At 39.3% G+C, this 21,148-nt stretch overlaps 2 protein-coding genes across 2 annotated transcripts; one reads left to right on the plus strand and one right to left on the minus strand.

Moving 5' to 3' along the window:
* Positions 1 to 76: 76 nt before the first annotated feature.
* On the plus strand, positions 77 to 3,117 carry rpl30 (ribosomal protein L30). Its single transcript, XM_085396461.1, has 5 exons — positions 77 to 184; positions 301 to 349; positions 807 to 952; positions 2,105 to 2,235; positions 3,026 to 3,117. Exons 2-5 carry the CDS (start codon positions 329 to 331, stop codon positions 3,076 to 3,078), a joined length of 351 nt encoding a protein of 116 aa, XP_085252587.1. The 5' UTR covers positions 77 to 184; positions 301 to 328; the 3' UTR covers positions 3,079 to 3,117.
* A 5,059-nt stretch (positions 3,118 to 8,176) lies between these two features.
* Positions 8,177 to 21,148, minus strand: laptm4b (lysosomal protein transmembrane 4 beta). Its single transcript, XM_085396676.1, has 7 exons — positions 20,884 to 21,148; positions 19,465 to 19,582; positions 16,396 to 16,469; positions 16,179 to 16,301; positions 15,837 to 15,935; positions 14,088 to 14,183; positions 8,177 to 10,972 (listed from the first exon to the last, which is right to left on the minus strand). Exons 1-7 carry the CDS (start codon positions 20,974 to 20,976, stop codon positions 10,898 to 10,900), a joined length of 678 nt encoding a protein of 225 aa, XP_085252802.1. The 5' UTR covers positions 20,977 to 21,148; the 3' UTR covers positions 8,177 to 10,897.

The raw sequence follows: 21,148 nt of genomic DNA on the forward strand, positions 1-21,148 counted from the left end.
AAAGGCTAAGTAAAATGTTTCAAATAGACGCGTTTGTCCACTATATATCTCACTGCAGAAGTATCTGAAAACGACCCTTAGCCGCCTGCCCAGTCCTGTTCTGCGCATGCTCGCCGAAGTGATACGAGCGCAGTGCACCATGGGACTTCCTTTCTCTCCGAGGCCATATTGGAGTTAACTCACAGTAAGACGAGCTCCGAGTTTTATTTATAAAATAAATATGATTTTCGCCACATTTTCACATTTTGCTGTGACCCACTCTTTAACGACAGTCCTCTGCTATCCTCCTTCTGCCCGCAGGTTGGCCGGTCCGGACTAAACCGCAAACATGGTGGCCGCAAAGAAGACGGTGAGCGAGGCCGGAGTGCACGCGCTACTGCACGGCCAGGCTTCACGTGGAGACGTGTAACTGCCGGGGCCTGCTAGCTAGCGCTGTAGTACTCCGCTTAAAACTTGATATTTCTACTCAGTGTCACTTAGTGTTAATTTTTTGCTGCTTTAAATCTTATGAAATACTTGATTGTTATGACAGTGTTTATTAGTGGCCGCCCGTTTAGTTCATGTTTAACTGTACCGGTAGTAGAGCTAATGCTAATTCATAAAATCTAATAGAAAATGACGACAGCAACGTGGACCCTTCCCCCTTTAATATAAAGTTAAAACATGTTTAAATGTGTGCGCTTTTTATGTGTCCTATTATAGTTATCATATTTATTATATTCGATATGTAGTGGAGTGTGAGAGGTGTGTAGCTCCTGTACTGTCACCGACTTCAGATTTTGATATATGTGTGTGTCTGTGTTCAGAAAAAGTCTATGGAGTCCATCAACTCCCGTCTCCAGCTGGTGATGAAAAGCGGAAAATACGTCCTGGGCTACAAACAGTCCCAGAAGATGATCCGTCAGGGAAAAGCCAAGTTGGTTATCCTGGCCAACAACTGCCCAGCTCTCAGGTATATTAAGACTTTCCTAAATATATTTTTCTATACACTATTTTAGCTAAGGAATTGAAAGGGATTCAGTGTGCTACAAAGAACTATGACAAGTTTAACAATAAAAGGAATTCTTTATTTCTTTATTATTTAAAAAAATTTTTTTAAGTGAAGTGAGGTTAATTAATGGGAGGGCACTGATGCAAACATAAATTGGTATTACCTTATTGAGCTGCTACATATGTGCTAGTGAATAAGACGACATTCACCAGTGAATGTTTCTATTGTTTGTTGTTTCACATCAGTATTATTCAGGCTAAATGTTCAAAGATGGCGTAATAATGAGCAAAAACATAAATAGTTCAACTAATTTTCAATAGTAAGAATCTGTGTACCTGCAAAGTAAATGACCAATTATCAACACTTTCTCTAAATCTTACTGCATTGATCATAGTGTATGTATATATGTCTGTATGTACCCTGCCTCCATTGCCACTCTGAACAAAATTTTACACAAACATCGTCACACATGGAGAGGTTATTTAGAAATTATACACCCCAGTTGTTTGGATTTTCATATCTATTATCTTCCTGTGAAGGTGGTGATACGTTTTCCGTTTGTGTGTGTTTGGTTTAACGTACGTTGCTTGGATGCAGGCGTGAGGCAGGTGGTCTATCAGATAGTTGGTCCCATCCTTGTAATTTCTGTGCAGGTTGGAAGGTTGTACTTGTTGCGCTGTCTTTTAGTGCAGAGGCACAAAAGTATACATGTGTAAACTTAATTTTCAGTAGGTAAGGACAGCTACATGTTTGATGTAATCATACTCATGTGATACAGCTAGCAGATGCCAGTCATAATTCAGAAAAGTTTGGGATCTCTGCTATTTATTGTACACTAATTGTCTCCAATATTGATTTGTAGAAGCTGCTGAGATATTCATTACAATTTTAACAAATTTCATCTAAATGTTGATTATAAAGTGGTTAACTCAAAAAAACAATGTGCAGAAACTTCTCTACAGTCAGTATAATCAAGTGTTAGAAGGATCTATGGCTGTACTTATCTGCACTTGTTTCTTTATATTTTAAATTGTCTTGTGTCAGCTTTACCCTTTGTTGCAGTATTTGACCACATGTGCGTTTGGCTCACATTTACCTTTATTACCTGTCCAGGAAATCTGAGATTGAATACTATGCTATGCTGGCCAAGACTGGTGTCCACCACTACAGTGGAAACAACATCGAGTTGGGCACAGCCTGCGGCAAATACTACAGGGTGTGCACACTGGCTATCATCGACCCTGGTGAGTACTCATTTTTGTTGTGAAACCTATCTTCACTGAACCACTTCTTAACCTCCACAGGAATTAGATGTTATATACGCTGTGGGAGAAAGTGTTAAAAAAGCCCAGTGGGATGTTTGAGGCACCAGCTGGTGTGCATCACTGCCTGCAAGTTAAATTGATTTGTGGGCGGCGAGTTCACAAACATAAATCTAAAAGAATTTCAGCCAAAACAATATTTTAGTTCCCTAGGAGATATTAAACGTTCCAGATGTAACTATCTTAGTTAACAAGTACTAGAGGGACAGCATTTAACACATAATATGGAGAGTAGCCAGGAGGGAATGATTGTTTTTAGGTCTTTGTTTTAGCACCCTGTTCTTAGTTTGAAAAGCCACTGGAACAAATGACCATAATCCATGAATCAACATAACATTCAAAACAAGCTTTAAAATGACAGTAAATATCTCAAAAGTGACAGATCTGACACTGATATGGTGGACTTCCCTGGGGAGTAGATTGACACCCCTCCTCCTCTCTTGAGCCTGTTAGAGGCAGATGCTGTCACTAGTCCCACTCAGGACTAGTGGTTTGCTAGATGAATGCTAGTCAGAGCTTTTAGTTGAACTGCCAGCACTTTACAGTCAGTTTATATAGAGATCTTCCAGTGGCAACATTTATCCTCACAGTGTCATTATTGTTTCATTTGTGTGGGGCATTTAAGGACATGCAGCATTTCTTCAGGCGGTATAAGTGTGCGTCTTTGTATATGTGGCAGTGACTCTGACTCTGCTCCTCTTTTCCTCTTCAGGCGATTCTGACATCATCAGGAGCATGCCGGAACAGCAGCAGCCTGCTCAGTAGATCTGTTGTTATAAATAAAGTTGGTGTTAACAGAAAGAAGCTGCTGTCTTTTCATTTCTGATTGCTGTAACCTTTTCTCTCCTGTGTAGACAGTTACAGGAAGCTGTTTAAAGAGGTCTTTCTTCATAGGATTGTCACCTCATAAACCACCAGGATCTGACCATTTATCACACAGTCAAAATTATGCCATTTTATTTTGTTTCCCCGTCACTTACATAAAGCTTCGGGATGACTGTGTGCTGCACTGTGACTGTATTTGAGTAAGGACACTTCAGTCACAGGCATTAAAAGCTTTAAAAGGTGTTGGCTACATTTGTTACACATAAAGTTGATGTCCTCTGGATCTTCAATGCTAGAACCAAAAACAAAGTGGTGCAGGTCTCTTGTAAACATAGCTGACTTGATTTTTAAAATAAACCCCTTCTCTAAATGCAGACTTAATAAATTTAGCCTCCTGGTTGTCAGTCACTCTTTAAAAGCCTCAGATTAATATTGTCGATGTAATCTTTTATGTAACTCATCTGGAGATTTTAACCGGCATGAACAAGTGTAGGTGATGAGCAGCATCATTTCTCAGCGCTTGTGTAACGTCAGTGTGTTGGACAAGTCTTGTATGCTGTGAGTTCACATGTAGCAGGGCTCCCGGCAGTCACTGAAACGCATAACTGGTGTTAACCAATCCATGAGGCTGTGGAGTTTCTGTGTAGCTTTTTACTTCTACAGAGGTCACGGCGTGGCCACAAAAATCCTCTTCTGTAGCGGATGCCTTGCTGAAGGGCAGTTTGGTAGCGTGGGTGGATAAAGCTGATTAATCCTTTCATGTTTAACTGCTGATGCACGTCAGACTGAGGCTGACTCGGGCCTTTTTTATTTTTTTGGTGCCCTAAATTGTAGCAGTTGCATCAGTTGTATTAAAAAGGAGAAGCCTGCTCTCAGGATTTCATCTGAGAGAGAACCACTCAGGGAAACATGAACAATTCAGAGCAATGGCAGATAGACAGGGGGCCTTACATATGACAGAATAAAGAAAAGTTTGCCTGAGGAGCAGAGAAAACAATCTGAGGATGACCATGTGATGTGATCTTAAGGCTCTGAGCACACTGGGTTTATCTCCCATAGACCTATTTTTAGAAAACGGCACATTAAAAATGAGATTTTAACAAAGTATCCAAATCTTTCTTAAAACAATGGAAATGTGCATGGACCAACTTAGTGATTTTAAACTTTAACATCACCATATGTGTTTAGCATTGATCATAATAATTTTAAAAATGCTGGTAACCCCCACACATATCTTACATCCCCAGCAGCCAGGGCTTAATAAAAACTGGCTCTGGTTCGAGCCTTGAATGCAGCAGACTAGTAAAGATGCCTTTCAAAGTGAGACATCCATGGGTTTCACTGAGGACTGAGACATCACACCTCTGCTGATCAAGGCTCCCCATTAAAATCAGAATTCAATTCACAGGTCTGGTTTTGACCTCTAGCACTCTGAATGGTGAGCATCAGCGAGCAAGAGGGCTCTAATGGCACGCGGTTTGTTATCAATCCCTACATCTAATGGAGACAAAACCTTTACAGTTGTGGAGATCAATCTGTGACCTGTAATCTTAGTGGACTCGTTCACAAAGCAGCATGGCTGGACTGGCGATTTTTCATTTTTAATGGCCAATGGTCTTTTTTTTGTTGTTTGCTTGTTTTGGGGTTTTGTTTTTTTTGGGGGGCGGGGGTATAAACAGTGAAAGGTGGTGGATTGGCCAGATGCTGGCCGATGTGTAAAAATAACTCCGTTGTTTGGTGGTGGCTATGGTGGAGCTTCCACAGATGCCAGCGGGTAGATGAGGGAAAGGGGAGGCAGGAGGAGGAGAGACCCGAGGCAGCCGCCGGTCCGAGTGTCAGGTGAACTGAACTTCAGGTGAGAAGTTATCAGAATCAGAATCAGAATACTTTATTGATCCCTGGGGGAAATTATTTTTTGTTACAGTGCTCCATTTTAAACCAACATTAAGACAAGACAGACAATACACTAACTAAGAATAGTACAATATATACTATACATACATACATACATACATACATAAGTCACTCATAAATAAATAGTTGGAAAAGAAACATGTGTAGTTGTAGCAGCAAACAGTGTGTTAAGTGGATGCGTTGTACAGGGAGATGGCCACAGGCAGGAATGATTTCCTGTGTCGTTCAGTGGTGCTTTTCGGTAATCTCAGTCTCTCACTGAACGTGCTCCTGTGACTGACCAGCATGTCATGGAGTGGGTGGGAGGTGTTATCCAACATTGTCTTTATCTTGGACAGCATCCGCCTCTCCGACACCACCTTGAGGGAGTCCAGCTCCATCCCCACAACATTGCTGGCCTTACGGATCAGTTTATTAAGTCTGTTGGCATCTGCGACCCTCAGCCTGCTCCCCCAGCATGCAACAGCATAGAGGATCGCACTGGCCACAACAGACTCATAGAAAATCCTCAGCATTTTCTGGCATTATAACCTGCAGTCTAAGTTTAGGTGTAGTTTATTTTCATTGTGCCAACTTTTTACAGTTAGTTACAATAACTCATACTGTGTACTAGCTAGCATGACAGAGTTTCTATTCAGCTGGGTGGGTGCTATGATGTTACTGATAGTGAACTTTATTTTATTCATAAGGTTAGTTCATTCATTCATTTTATTTTGTTGGTTTTATCTGATATAAAGCACGTCACAGTTTGTCTTTTAAAAGGTGCTTTAAAATACATTTACTTACTGTGGGAAATATGGGACTGTGATCTTTCACATGTTTAATCAAATTACTGAAATAACTATTTGTTTTTACTGCTGTGTATACCATGAGACCAATTTAAAGCTATAATCAAACTGGTGACATCAGTTATAAATGCATACATGAACTTAGAATGGACGTGCATTGGGAAAATGTGTTTGATGTACTATTTAGTGCAAATTTGAATGTTTTGAGCATGTGGGCTGAGTGCAGTGCCTGAAAACCTGCTGAAAGATACCAATGATATAATAAATTAATCTCTTAGATGCTGTAACAGTAAGTTTGCTGCACCTGCCCAATGACCCAGAGAGATACAAGCTGTCCATCATCCATCGAGTGCTTTGGCCCAGTTTTCTTCCACTCATTGTTTCTCTAAGCCATTTTCTCATTTCCCAATTAAACTGAATGAAATAATTTCTGGTAATATCATTCTAATGAAGCAGGTGCCTTGTGTGAAATGAGGACGATATCAAAGGACATCGGCGTAACTTTGGGGGCATCAACATGAGTTTTTGTTTTTCTGGGATGTCACTTTTTAACTGAAATAAAGTTCTTTGCGTCACATTGGCAGGCCCTGTATGTTATACTGATTACTTTTCAGTGGTAAAAAGCATCACTTACTCTAAATCTGAGTGGACATTTACTGGGATCTTTGTCCATTACACTTCCCTCATTGTCTGGTTGCACATACAGAGCTATTTTAGGTCTCTCTTTTGTATCTAATTCAGTAAATCTATCTTTACTTGTTTTATCTGGTTAAAATAATCCTGAAAAACATTTTGGTGAAGAATTTCAGGATAGTCATTCTGTACAAATCCTTCTGCCAGATGTTGAAGAAAAATATTTTTTAAAAAAACAACAAAAAACCCCCACACACAAAAAAACAAACAAACCCTTTCTGGCTATTGTGTCCCTTTTCAAAGAGTCCTTTTGAATCAGATGTCAGTGCTGCAGCCCTGCCCTGGACAAGCAGTTCAGCAAGAAGAGGGACAGAATGTGACCCAGTTTATTTTCTGTCAGCGTCCCAGTGGCAGAAAGTAGGTGAGCTTGTCTGTCTGGGATCGCACCGTCAGACCCAAGGTAATGCCGGCCACCATTATGAAGCATTTTAAATCCGCTCTCATCTGCCAGCTTGTTTGTACACAGTTGCTCTGAGGACCTTTTCCCCCCCAGTAGTCTCAAAACAAGGCTGCTTAAAGGTTTAGAGCTGCTGCTGAAGTATGAGGAGAAAAAATGCTGGCTAAGTTTGAAAAAAGCTCAGACACAGACATAAAAAGACATATTCCACACTTTATTTAGATAACAGTATTTCTTTAAATTAGCTGGCTATGTTCAGTTTCAGCTCCATGTTTTTATTTTTGGAATCCAATAATAGAAACACGAGGCTAGAAATCAGCTGGGATATATGATTCAGTTTATTACTTGCTGCAGTGATTCCCAAAAAAAATGCCTTAGGAAAAGCACCGGTTTGATAATTTTCTGTATCAGTATGTTAAATGGACTCCCACCTCACAAAAAAAAAAAAAAAGAAGCCCGTTACACTGGGCTCCCATTCATCACAGTATATAAAACTAGTTTGAGCTCCTTCCATTCGGCTCCTCCCATTAAAGCCAACTTTATTCTGATTGGCTGCTCTCTGTAAACAGATGGCCACTGACATCAATCAGAGCCAAGAGGAGAGAGAAACAGTTTAAAACCCAATGCAGAGATTATTTTCAAACAGGGTGAGCTCATTATGCACAACTGTGAAAAAAGCTTCTACAAATGTATGTCTGACAGAAAATATGAAAGTAAGGAGAATCTTAAGATGTTTAATTTAATTTCAATCCCTGTCTCTCACCAACGTGGCTGAATGTACCGGTAGGTATGATGATACTCATTGTATCAGGTCACATGATAAACTGCACAGGTATTGGTCTGATGTATTATCAGAATGAAGATATTAGGTTTGAAACTAGAGATGGACTAATGTTTCTCATTCTAGGGTTTCCTGCTAGATGAGTAACAATAACGTACTAACAAGTAAGAGCCTGTTTGCCGAAGGGAAGAGCATCTTACTACAAGAGGTTAGTGAGCATAAGCTGGGTATTGGAGGATGGCATAGGGTACTATTTGACTTAGGCTGGGGACCCTGTTTAAACTATTTAGAGCCTGATATCTCTATTATTATACATTTTTGGTTGTAAAAGTGCTTTCTGTGGTGCTTTTACTTTAGGTGAAAACCAATCAACACTTCCTGGAAAAAGAAGAAATTAAGTTAAAGCATAACAGCTCCTCTATAAATAATTTCCCCCTCGAAAACAGACTCAAATTCAGCACGGACTAGATGTTTTAGCTTTTTTATTATTCAGAATTAAAGACGTGAGCTCATGCAGATCCAACAAGAAAACAGAGGAGAACAGTCTCATAGTGACTAATAAAAAAGAGCCATCAGCCATCCACTGGTCCAGACACTGTCCAAGCATTAAAGCCTGCAAAACTTAGCAGAAATTCTCCAGACTCATGAAAATGTTCACCTCTGCAACTTTGCAGACAGATCACACAACAAAGATGGAAAACACAAAAACAACCACAGATACAGCAGTTTTCAGTGAGCGCACACTGAGTTTAAAGTGCAATTTCATGTTCAGCTTTGTTGGATTTGCAGAAGCAGAGGCCATAATTCACACAAACAAGGATGAGGACAGAGGGGCTGACACATGGCTACACTGTGGACTACAGTATTAGTATCAAATAGAACAAAACTACTTCATGGTGCACATACAGCTGTGGTCAGACGTTTACACACACTCATCTTGAACATGAATGTTAGGTTAAGTTTTGGCTTTTATAATGATATATTTGAGCTGTTGTTTTTCCAGGGAAGAATGATTATACAGCTTAACTCCGTAAAGCTGTAAGGAGAATTGTAGATTTGCACAAGGAAAGGCAAGGCAAGGCAAGTTTATTTGTATAGCACAATTCAACAACAAGGTGATTCAAAGTGCTTTACAGAGACATTAGAAACAAGAACAAAGTTAAAATTGTCACACAGTTGGGTTGTTCCAACAGGGCAATGACCCTAAACACACATGGATAGAGCAGGACAACCTTAAGCTTATGGAATGGCCTTCCCACAGCTCTGACCCCAACCCTATTGGAAATCTATGGACTACATTTAAAAGTCGGTTCCATACCAGGAAACCAACCAATTTAAATTAATTTTCCTGCCAAGAAGAGTGGTCAAATATCCAGCCAGAATTATGCCAGAGGCTTACTGTTGTCTAACAAAAGCGTCTAGTTGAGGTACCACTTGCTAAGAGACATTTAACCAAATACTAATGCTGCATGTATACATCCGAGGCTATGAGAAAATTCAAGATAAATTGTGCATCTAGTTCTTGTATTTTTAAAGTAACTAAAGATGTATGTTGTGCAATCATTCCACCCCAGATAAAGAAGAGTTCAAAGAAATCATTAAAAGCCCAAAAGTACCAGGCCATTCTAAGTAGATGCAAACTTCTGACCACATCTGTATTTCCAAGCCTAACAAGTTGGTGAATGCACTGTTGCATAGACTGAATAATAAAATGTAATCCATGTAAACTGATTAAATACATTATATACTGTCTACTGACTGTTTTCCTAAACGGTTCTTGACAAAGGACAAGCATTTGCACTGTTTAACTAGCGTCATATAATGTATACTGATTTTGTGTTATTATGCTGAACTACTGCTTTAGAGTCCCATCCAATGTTTTCATTTCAAGAAAGTCACCAACGCAGGAAACATCTCATCGCCGCATGGGAAAACTACATGTTACGACACATACATGACCTAGGAGTTACATGATAATGTCACACGCAGGCAAGCGCACATAAAAATGTAAACACACACATAGAATCTGCATGTGCAGCAGCATGTCACAGAATATTTATAGGAAATGCCCTCAGCCCAGCTAAGTTAGCTCAACTAAAAAGATCAGCTCACACACCATGATCCATGTACAAAAAACAAACAAAGACGCAGTCGATGCTGTTGCAGCCAAAACTCGACCACAACACGAGACAGATGGGAACATTTCCACATATTTATCATTATCATTACTCACACACGTTTCTGTGTATTGGGTTTTTGAATGTGTGTCAGGTTTGTGCTAAGGTCTTCACTGGATTATCACAAACCTTTTCAATTTTGAACATACGAAGGAGGCGGCGAGGAAGGCAAAATGGAATACTGGGATTTAAATCAACGGTGCGAACGGGTTTACGCGGCCAGTTGATGGGTTATGGGTTCACATACTGTGGATACAAAAGGAAGACGAGTAATTAGCGGTCGCAAAACCTTTCTTGAAACACTTTCCCAGCAGGACGAGCAACATCAGCACGCCGGAGATATTTTATAAGAACAGGAGATCCTTTTAGTATTCGTGTGATTTCTCTCAGTTTTTACTGTGATACAAAAACATCTTACAAAATTTACATTCAACTAAGGAAATTTTTCAATTTCTGAAAAAAGTGCTTTTGTATAACTAATAATGTAAGTTTCCTTCTCGCTATTTTTGTTGCTTTGTCTCTATTCAGGTAGTTTGTTTCTAGACAAAACACTGCAAAGGAGGTTCACAGTAATGTGGGTTAACAGTTGGTGGCCAAACCGTTGCACTTTTCACGTGAAGAAAAGTGCACATTAAGTCAGGTGATCAAGGCGTGCAGGAGTCACTTCCAAGGAACAGCAGCTACCCAGAGGATTGGCTGAATTAGCGTTGGCGGTGGGGTTGTAGTCTGAAAGCTGATGTGATGCTGTCCTTGGAAGAGGACAAAGGGGACGAGAAGAGGGGGCATATGTCACAACAACCGGGAGGGTGGTGGTGGAGGAGGGGAGTAGAGTTTATGGCAATACTGGCTCAGGTCGGCCTAATTTACTCTAAAGTTGGCAGGAATCCAAGCTGGACCAGCATCTAAGACATTGTTTTTCCAACACGATGCAGCCAGCATTGGAGTCCTACTGCTGTAAGGAGATGTGGTCGGAGGATTGGGGTACATAATCCAGCAGTGAGGGTATATCTCATGCCTCCATATACTGTGGGGGAGGCTCCTTTGGTGGGATGGCAACAGCTTCCTCGTATGGTGGCAGCAGAACCTGAAGTAAGAAAACAAAAGTAGCTGAGTTCCAAATAATCACTTAAAAACATGCTGGCACTCTTTGCTTTCACTTCCACTTGGCAAGTGCTTACACACAAGTTGGCAACATCCATACAAACTGTGAGCGACCACCTAAATGCTAGGTGACCCATGCAAAGAGTTTTCAGGGCAGTATAGACTTCTCTCTGAACAATAAATACAGAATGAAGCCTCACAAAACCACTCACCAGCCAGTGGGGAATACATATTTTTCCCTAGCAAGCAGTGGGCACCAGGGGATCACTGACCAGTGTCTAGAGCCTGTGTCAGTTGAGCTTTAGCAGCTGATTTCACTGCGACTGCCAGCAACATCTAGCAACCAGTTGACAAATACTCATTTTTTCCCTGGCAACTGGTGATTGTTAGGCGGTTGCTAATGGTCTCTAAGGCTGTGTGACCAGAGCCTGAAAGCGATGTGCTGGTACTGTCCAGAGCCTACATGTTGTACCCATTTACTGACAGCAGGGGGCCAAAAATGTGAACAACTGGTCCATGGGATGCTGTGTTTATGCTGTTGTTAATAGACAAAGAGCTTCATTGTAGTCAAATGAAGCCACAAACAATTAAAGCAGTTTACATTTAAAATGTACTGTAAATATTTCATATTGTACAGTTTGTAGAGGAAAGAGGAAAAACACACAAACACACACACAGGGCCCTGCTTTACAGGCCAGGCTGCACTCCTCTCTCTATCAGAGCTCCTTCTCTGTAAATGGTGTTATAAAACCAGTACTGCTGCTAATTCAGTGAAAGTGTGAGAAAAAAAAAGAATACGCTCCGAGGGGATGGAACTGTGAAACAGCCAGGGATGGCCGGCAAACATATCACAGAGAGGGTTTGAAATAAAGCAGACAAGCAGACAATTATGTAACATGTCCAGGAGAAGGGGAAGGACAGAGGCATATAAAGAGAAGGGACAGAAAAAAATCCCAGAGAAAGAGAGAGAGAAACGACCCTTGTGCATTTTAATGGCATTTATATAAAAGCACTGCAGATAAACAGCTGGGTACTTGATGTTGGTGCTTGTAAAAAGCCATTTAGACACACCTCCAGCTCCATAACAGTAAAAATAGACGCAATGCTCCATTCAGCTGTGTGTGGACACAGGAAACACAGCGATAAATCCACATCATTATTAAGGCCAACGAAAGCTATTTTAACCTCTTTATGTGACACAAATATTTGTTGAACTTAAACCATTTGTTGTCACATAGCTCTCTTATTGAAATTCACAATGCTTATGCGGCAGCCTTCAGGTTTTTCAGCTTTCAAGTCTTTCTTTTAAAGAAAAATAAATATTCTGAATAAATATTTGAATTTTTTGGATTTTTTTTACATTTATTCAACTATATACACAATGATAAATTAATACATTTATATATACACAGAGAGATGTTTTGGTTTACATTAGCCAACTAGAGTGTTTCTTTTTAGATTTGCTTCTTGTATTTAATTAGATGTTTAGGTATATTCATACATTCACTGTGATTTTCACATGATTTTCACTGATTTTATAAATAATAAATGAAGGAATCTCTGTACGTGTCTCTCTGTGTTGACCTTGACCTACTTCACATTTGCATGTGCGTTTCTGGGGACATAAAGAAGTCTAATATCAAGGCAGTGACTCTACATTTACCTGCTAAATTATTTTCTTTTTTCTTCGAATATATCTAAGAGTCAGTATAATTCTAGATTAAGTATTTGCTTGTTTTCTTAATCTTCTAATTTAATTACACTGAAATAAACACACTTGACAGTGGAGAGAGTGACTGGCACGTATCTGATAGTTGCTAAAAGGCCATATGATACACAATATGACTTCAGCCCCTGCTGGATTAGCTGCCGGGTGTGCAGTCTGTTTCACAAGGTGAAAAACGTCAGCAGCGTGCAGCAGGGCCATGGCGGCACAAGGACAAAGTGACAGATGAAGTGCTGCGTACTGAGACGACAGCGGCTGTGAGACAGATTAATGTCTTGTGTATCATCCTGGAGGATTACAAACGGACAAATGGAAACCGTGACTATGGTAAAGCCTTTCAAAAACCTTGTGAGTGATCGCTGAGGGGGAGCATGTGGAGTGGACTATACCTAACTCTAAAAAGCTAGCCAATCACACCTCAGGACAACCTACAGGGTCTACGATACAGTGTCCCATCACTGACTATATACAGCATAAACTAACATTAAAGAATTTAAGTACAATTACTAGCCACTGTATAACCTGCAATGCAACTTAAGTACATAATGTGACACATGTAGACAATTTATACATTTTAACCAGAAGGCTCTTAATCACTTTCATTTCTCAATATAATAGCGCCTCACTGGTTAAACCTTACTATATAGTAATTATGTATTTATATAAAAAGTTGGACTCTACAAGATTTTATGCTCAACACATACCAGCTTCATCTTTGAAAAAGGCAAATTTATCCAACAAAAATGACTACTGCCGTATTTAAAGAAACATTTTTAACGTTCACTTTGGTGCTACTGTAAGTTGGCTTCATGTACAGCCAGCAAAAACATTTTAAGAGACAATAAGTTCACTTATGAATGGATCACTTTGCTTTCTGCATTCTTTTTAATAGATAATTTAACTGAAATAACACAGACACTGAAGAAAACATCTAAATCTGAGGTTAAACAGTTACACTTTAAAATCTATGACCAGTAACCAATCTATAAACATTATTTTGTCCATATTATTATTTTGTTTATGTATTTAAATCAAAGCGACTTAGAGTTCTTTGATTTTTTTCATTCTGAATTTATGAAAAACTTCTAAAATGCTCTTCTGTGAAGAGTTTGTATTTTTATTGCAGCTAAATAATCCCTGATTATTGTCGAGACTAGAATTTGATATATTTTAGTGAAGTTAATGTGTCATACAACGAGATGAAAGTGACTTTTCTAAGTGTACATTTTTGCTAATATAATGAACAGAGAGCTTTCAAACCAAAGTGTAAAAATCAATGCTGTGCAAATGCAATAAAATGAAGTTCTGACAGCAGAAGGACTGTTAGTGTGTCCTTGAGGTGAGACGCTGGTGGGTGGCTAAGCGGACTCACCGTGGTGTCGTTTGTGGTGACATAAACCAGGACCTCCGTGGTGCCCCTGCCGCTCACATATCTGTAGCAGTTCCACACACAGCCGATCAGGTAGGCCTGTCACAGGAGGTGAGAGCAAACACACAATGACCTTTAGAAACACTCTTCATCATTACAGATGCTGCTTGCTGTGATCTCATCCATTTATCAACATTAGGCATGACGATGGCAGAGATGCATCATATTGCTGTTACAGACTGGTGACACATGGTGATTCAATTCAGCTGTTAAAAATTAAGACAGTTTTATGTTTGGACATTTTCCTGGATGTGCCTCTAACATTTGACCAAAAGCTTCTCTGAGCCTTTGCCTGCACTGAGGTTTGTTCAGCTTGGCAAAGGAAAAGGAGTTCCATTGTGTATGTGTGTGTGTGTGTGTGTGTGTGTGTGTGTGTGTGTGTGTGTGTGTGTGTGTGTGTGTGTATGTGAGCAGCCTGCTGAGTCCTCTGCCAGCAGTAAGAGCAACTAACAAGAAAGCCAAGCAGAGCATAGCCAATTACTTTAGCATCTTCTGAGCTGACCTCCTCAAAGAAAGCAGCAATCTACATATATTTAAAATGCTGACAGCACAGCTAGCTCTACTCCTCGAGGATGTTTATTGGGTTTTTGTTTATCATTTTTTCTCTGCTCACTATTCAATATTTTTTTGTTTGTTTATGAGGAAAATAATGAGTAGTTGCACAGTGGCCTGGCAAAATCTGCAGTTAACTATCTTGTCCTTTTACTTTGTATGCCTCTTCTCTCTCTCTCTCTTTAGTCACAGAAACATTCATCCATTCACATTTCCTCTGCTGCTTCATCTTCAGCTCCTTTCTCCCTCCAGCTTTTCCTCTTCCTGCCTGTGACATTTATGCCAAATGCAGTCAAGTGGAGGATGTTGGCTTTAGCAGGGACTTTAGCAGGTGTTTGCTATGTTCTGACAGCTGAATGTGTCCTTGAGGACTCACATCTGGCGTCTTTCCAGCAGACTCACATATGATCTACATAGAAGGCAGCAGCTCATACATACTGCACATTCAACCCATTAATATAAATGAGCTTCAATCCATTTTTCTTGGCAAACGGCACAGATCTATAAGCTCTTTTTAAAGCAGACTTTTTCAGGGAATAAGCAGCCAGGCTATCCCACACACTGAAAGCTCAAGATTCTAAGACATGACATTTATAACTCTTTTGCCTGCGAGTCCACTAGTGTGTCTTCCAGTGGCTGCTTCCTGTCATAAAATTCCAGCTCCGGCTTTGGATATCTGCCGAGAACACTTCTAATCTCAGCTTAGAAGGGAAACAACTTGATTTGATTGTACAGATGACTGCAACTTCATGCCCCATCTCGTCCAAGAGCCCCAGAGCATCGCTCCGCCTGGAAAATCATCCAAGCATTAAAGGAGAATTTGTTTGATGGGAGTTGGTTTCCTGCTGTCCCTGACCCGCTGCTCTCTGACTGTGTGATGAGCTCAAGAGGAGCATTTACAATAGCACATTCATTAAACATGCCATATGGTTGATTCAGCTATGAGATGAGCACAGTGTGAGACTTAATTGCCTTAATTACACTACAATGTGAGGAACAAATGATAAAAAAAAAAAAAAAAAAGGATGTTTCCAGAGTGAACAAATACTCAGTGAGTGTTCTGGAGTATTTGTTTTCTGTGTATTTGTACAGTTTTATACGAGATACAAAAGCAAGCTATGCTAGAATATTTATCCTTACCTTGAAGGACAGGATGCAGCCGATGAAGAGGAGGACTGCAAAGACTAGGCACATGTTGTTGGTGGACATGATATCCTCTTTGTATGGAAATGTCCCCGGCTAGAAGGGAAAGTGGGACAGGAGAAGATGAAATAAGTCAAATGTAAAAAGCAAAGAGAAATGTTGGACCTAAAACACACAACTGGCCCTTCAAAACATAAATAAAGAAATATAAAATAAAATAAAAAATCTCAGTTACTCAGTATATTAGCACCTAAGCTAATAACTAAGCATCTTAAATTCCCATTAAGATGAAGACAGCTGTTGAGGTGGATATTTTAGTTGGAATGAAACAGTCCTCACCAGCTGCTGGAGATAGTCCTGCACCGTGTTGGGGTAAACCACCACACTAATGGCTACCAGTGTATTAAGGGCAAAGTCAAATATTTGGTAGCAGAAGAATGGAATGATCCAAGCAGCGTGTTGCTATAGAGGAGAGATTCAGATCAGATAAAAACACTCGGTTAGTTTTCCCAAGTTCAGATTTGTGCTTGAATGTCATTTGCTTTTGTTCGCTCACCTTGTAAGCACCGTATGTCGCCATGCCACATATAAGAATCATGAGTAGGGATATTGCAGTGGCTATGCAGATATCTGAGGAAAGATAAACATACAAAGCAATGGCATGAGAACATGTCACCTTTAATGCTTTCTCTGAAAGACATTGACATTGTACTCATTGGTGATCAGATCAGTGACTGATCTACTTTACAATTAAGCTCTGATGGTATAATGGTTAGAAAATATATGAAAATTTTCTGTTTGAACTATACACACTGTGTTGAAAGGGGCAGATTAGCTTTGTTTGATTTTTGTAGGACTAGATTAGACCAGCTAATCAGAGTTCGTTTTTATCTGTAGGAGTTTTTGATGACTTGTTTTGCTCCCACAATAAATCCTGCAATTAATAGGCAACGTTAATTACCCTGTGGCCTCATTAAAGTAAACTATCCACACTGCAATCCTTTAAAATTGACCATAGAAAACAGTGACAGGTAAAAAAGTCATATTTATACATTTATAAATTATAAATGAATATCTGGCATCACACCAAAATTTAGCTGGGAGACTTAAAAAAAAAATTAAAAACATCGCTGCATTTAATATTAATTTGGGTTGCTAGGAATAAATTCAATTGTGAGTAATATTACAGGTTAAAAAGAAATATTTATGTGTTAACACTCTTATAGACTCCTACACCTTTTCCAGGTTGTTTCCGTGAAATCCATTTGGGGTGAAGGCTTTTCTGCTGAGGTGTGCTGGAATTTTTTAGATTAACATATATTCATGTCATGAAATGTTGTCACGGTAAATGTTTTACAAAAGAAAATATTTCTGATATCCAATAATACAGATCAATGTTAATTATCAGTCTTCCGGTGCACTATCAACGTAGCCAGACTCCTGTTCACTTTTCCTGCTACCTGAAGCCAACTCAACAAACAAGAGAACAAGTACACCTTTCAATACCAAGCATGACTCCAAACACCACAGATCACATGCTAGTATCTACATCACACAACACGATCAACATGTGGGTATCATTATGCAAGAGTTGTCCTTCTCACGTTCACATTACAGCTGTGAGAATCCCGATGCAACACTAGTCGCTATCAGTGTAGCTCTCAACAAACATCGCTAACATGTGGCCGAACCAGGATATCTGTGTGTATGTGATGGTGTGTAAGAAGGATCCCAGATCACTACTGGGAGACGCTATACTGACTAATAAGTGCTTGTACTGACAGTGAACTATATTAGTTATTATTCCATAACTTCACAAGCTTCACCCTGGTAACACCCAGGAACAGAAGACATGCTTTTAAGCAACACAGACACAGAGGTTCTTACATACTGCATATAAACAATAAACAATACACGCATACATAAACAGACTACCACTCTAACCAGTGCCACATAAGCTTTGTGAGAGGAGACTCTGTCAAGATGACCGTTTTAATCCGAAAGAGAATTAGAGCAGTCATTTTTAATCAGAGTAGCCGCTGACAGTATCTGTGGTGCTCCAGAGGCGACTGTGATGATGATAGCTGCTGGAGGGGAAGCACTGAAAATACACATGCACGCTGATTTGTTCTCTACGGTGCCCAGCTTACTCAGCTATGTCTGTGCTGAGAGCAGCGTTCTCAGAAACGAAGTGGTTGGCAGAAAGGACAGATGATGCTACAGCTGCAGAAACACGTGGAGTTGCATGGACATGACAGTTGATTTTTAACGAACACCAGCATACATTCATATACTACTGTTAATGAGCTACGAAACTGATGCTGCTGATACATCTTCAGCATCGACTGATCATAATCATTCTTGGCTTCAACTTTGCAGAAATAAATGTTTAATTATATGCGTAAAACTACCGAAAAATGACTTGCTTCTAGCGCTGCCATCTAGCTTCTCAGGTAACATTTTCAGTTGAATCTCTCATGGAAGGAGAGGAATTGAGTAAAGTAAACACCACACGGGTTTTCCTTTCTATTCCTTTATAGTATAACTTAGTTAGCCACTAACCAACCATCTTTTACTTGGTCAGAAATCACAGGAAATTCCTACAGACACAAAATATGAAATTCTGGGTCAATGTCAATACTGATATAGTCTATCCTTGTTGTTTTTAAGCACAAATATACAGCACTTTTTATACGTCTTTGTAAAAAATTATCCTTCTCAGCTGCATATTTCTTTGAACCTGAGTATGCTATTTTTAATAAATGTATAGCATTCATTTTTTCTTATGTTGTAAATTTGCTCTGTACAGTCTTCTTCTTTTTTAATGCTATATTCTTCACTTTTGTATGGCTCTGCATGCTCCATCTGTCTGTTACTTTGCTGCTGGAATATGTGAATTTCCCCATTGAGGGACAAAAAAGGATATTTCTATTCTATCTTGTTCTTATTTTTCAACAGGAGCAAATACAGACAATTTCAAAGTCTTTCAGCTCTTCATCACACTGTTTTCCAAAATTTAGTCAACGCAAAATTTACACAACAAATAAACATCTGTGCCTGCTTTTTTATTTGCTGATACATCACATTAGTTTGGCTATTTCCAGTCTGTTAAATAATGAGAGACAGACACATTAGCTTTTCTACACATAAACCAATACATGCATAATCACTCTCTACAGGCTCATTCTGAATGAGAAAAAGTAAAAATCCACACAAGCGTTTTTGGTTCTACCCTTTCTGGATATGGCTGACAGCAAGAAATCCAATCAGTGAAATCCAATCTCTGAAGCACAAGAACAGGCCCTAACATTCACTTCTAATATTCAGTGGTACATCTAGAACAACCAGAAATGTTTGATTTAAAGTTGCAACCAACTTTTTTTTTTTTTTTAAATCTCCTATATATCCACTAATAAATTAATCAATCAGTTCCCTTGTGGATAAAATATCAGAAAATTGTCTTGTTTTATATAATCAACAGCCCCAAACACAAAGCCAATCACTTCACAACAGTAAATCCTTAAACTGGAAGAGCTAAAACAAGGCATGGGTTGACTTTCTACAGTCTGAATGCTTCGTTGAGGACATTTATCTTTTAATAACGGGAGGATTAGCTGCAACTTACTCGCATCGTCCATGACGTCGATGTCAGTTCCCAGCTCGGAGCTGGTAAGGTGGTAGCGGTACTGAACTGGGTCATTAAGAGCTGACAGCAGGATAAGTAAGACCACCGCATTGATGAGCTGTGAGGACAGGAGAATCGATATTACAGTTGACCAAAAACGTGCAGTTAGTAATATAACTCAGATAATGTGACAGCTGATTAGTAATGATAAGTTAAGATGCACTGAGCGAGTCAGGCAACTATAAAATAACTCTTGTTTTCCTCTTACACCTTCTTGTATTATTTATTAATGCAACTTGCACTACTCTCTTGCACAATATCAGTTTTTAAAAAATCTTTTCTTTAATTTAACCTCATTTTTTATTTTGTAATCACCTTTGTATATATAAAAATATTTGCACTACCTCTACCTCACACTATAAAGTCCTCCCTACGGATCTATGGGACTTATTTATTGTTTATTTATTGTAGACTGTACTATTGATTATTCTTTATCCTGCTCCTGTAACACAATAATTTCCCTTTTTGGATCAATTAAATATCTATTTATCTGTCCTGAATGAGGTATCATTTAGAGGTAGGACAAGGTGCAGATATATTTAGGAGACAGGTGTTCAAAAAGATTGGTGACCAGTTTGACAATTGCCAGACAATAGAAAACAAGGCAATATATCTAAACTGCTTTCTCCCCTCTTTCCTCATAATCATCACTGATTGTTAGAGCTCTAATGTTATGGGTAATTTAAGGAAAGTGGTATTGATGTACTGCTGAGCAGCTTCAATACAACATACTGGAATTCAATACAACAGAAAACCATAGGACTGGGAGAACAAGCTCATCGGTCTTATGTCACCACTTTCACCTCATGTGAACACATCTCATGGAGGTTTTTGTTGCTTTTTATGGCCTTGTTGATCGGTAGTAGCTCAAAATAAGGGAGGCTTATGAAGATCGGGGATTTCACCAGTCTTACCGAACTATGTTTACGACTTTAAGTTATCCTTTCGGGTGGGAAATATCGGAGACAAACTATATTTAACTGGGTAAACATGTGTAGAGATGGAAAAGGAGGCATCAACAGCCTAAAACTGTAAGCTTAGGATTATTTTAGGAGGAAACACAAAAATAAAAAAGAAACGAATTTGTTAGACACTTTGTTTATATGCTTATATAGCCAAAAAACAACAAAAAAAAAACCCCCAACAGATGCTAAAGGTTATTTTGCTAACATTTTTTAATTATTTCATACGCTGGCACCCTGTTTTTAACATAAGTGAAAAACATGGAAAACAGATGGAGTTAGCTGTCTAATTAACATGACTCGATATTTATTAAATATTTTTAGAATTTGTCCCACATATTCAGCCATCTTCATTCACGTCTGGGACCTGACGTGAGATGAAAAAAACAGGACTTACCATATACCATATTCCCAAAATAATGGTGCCTGTTCGTACATGGCAGCAGAGGCAGCAGCTCGTCGAGTACCACCGGTCCCACGGCGAAATCATCTTTTTGTCCACACACTGAATTTCAGGTTATTTCATGAATGCCGTCGAAAACAACCGACTAGTCAAGGCTACGATAACCGAAAAAAGGTGGGAAAGATAACGTCTTCGTTGCTAGGACCGCCGCCACATCCAGCGTCTGTTTGAGATGTTTCAGCAAGTGGGAAACACAGAA

Source organism: Rhamphochromis longiceps, linkage group LG22, assembly GCF_057381845.1.
Source record: "Rhamphochromis longiceps isolate RC_006_pf linkage group LG22, R_longiceps_female_GT1.1, whole genome shotgun sequence".
NCBI classification, from domain to species: domain Eukaryota; kingdom Metazoa; phylum Chordata; class Actinopteri; order Cichliformes; family Cichlidae; genus Rhamphochromis; species Rhamphochromis longiceps.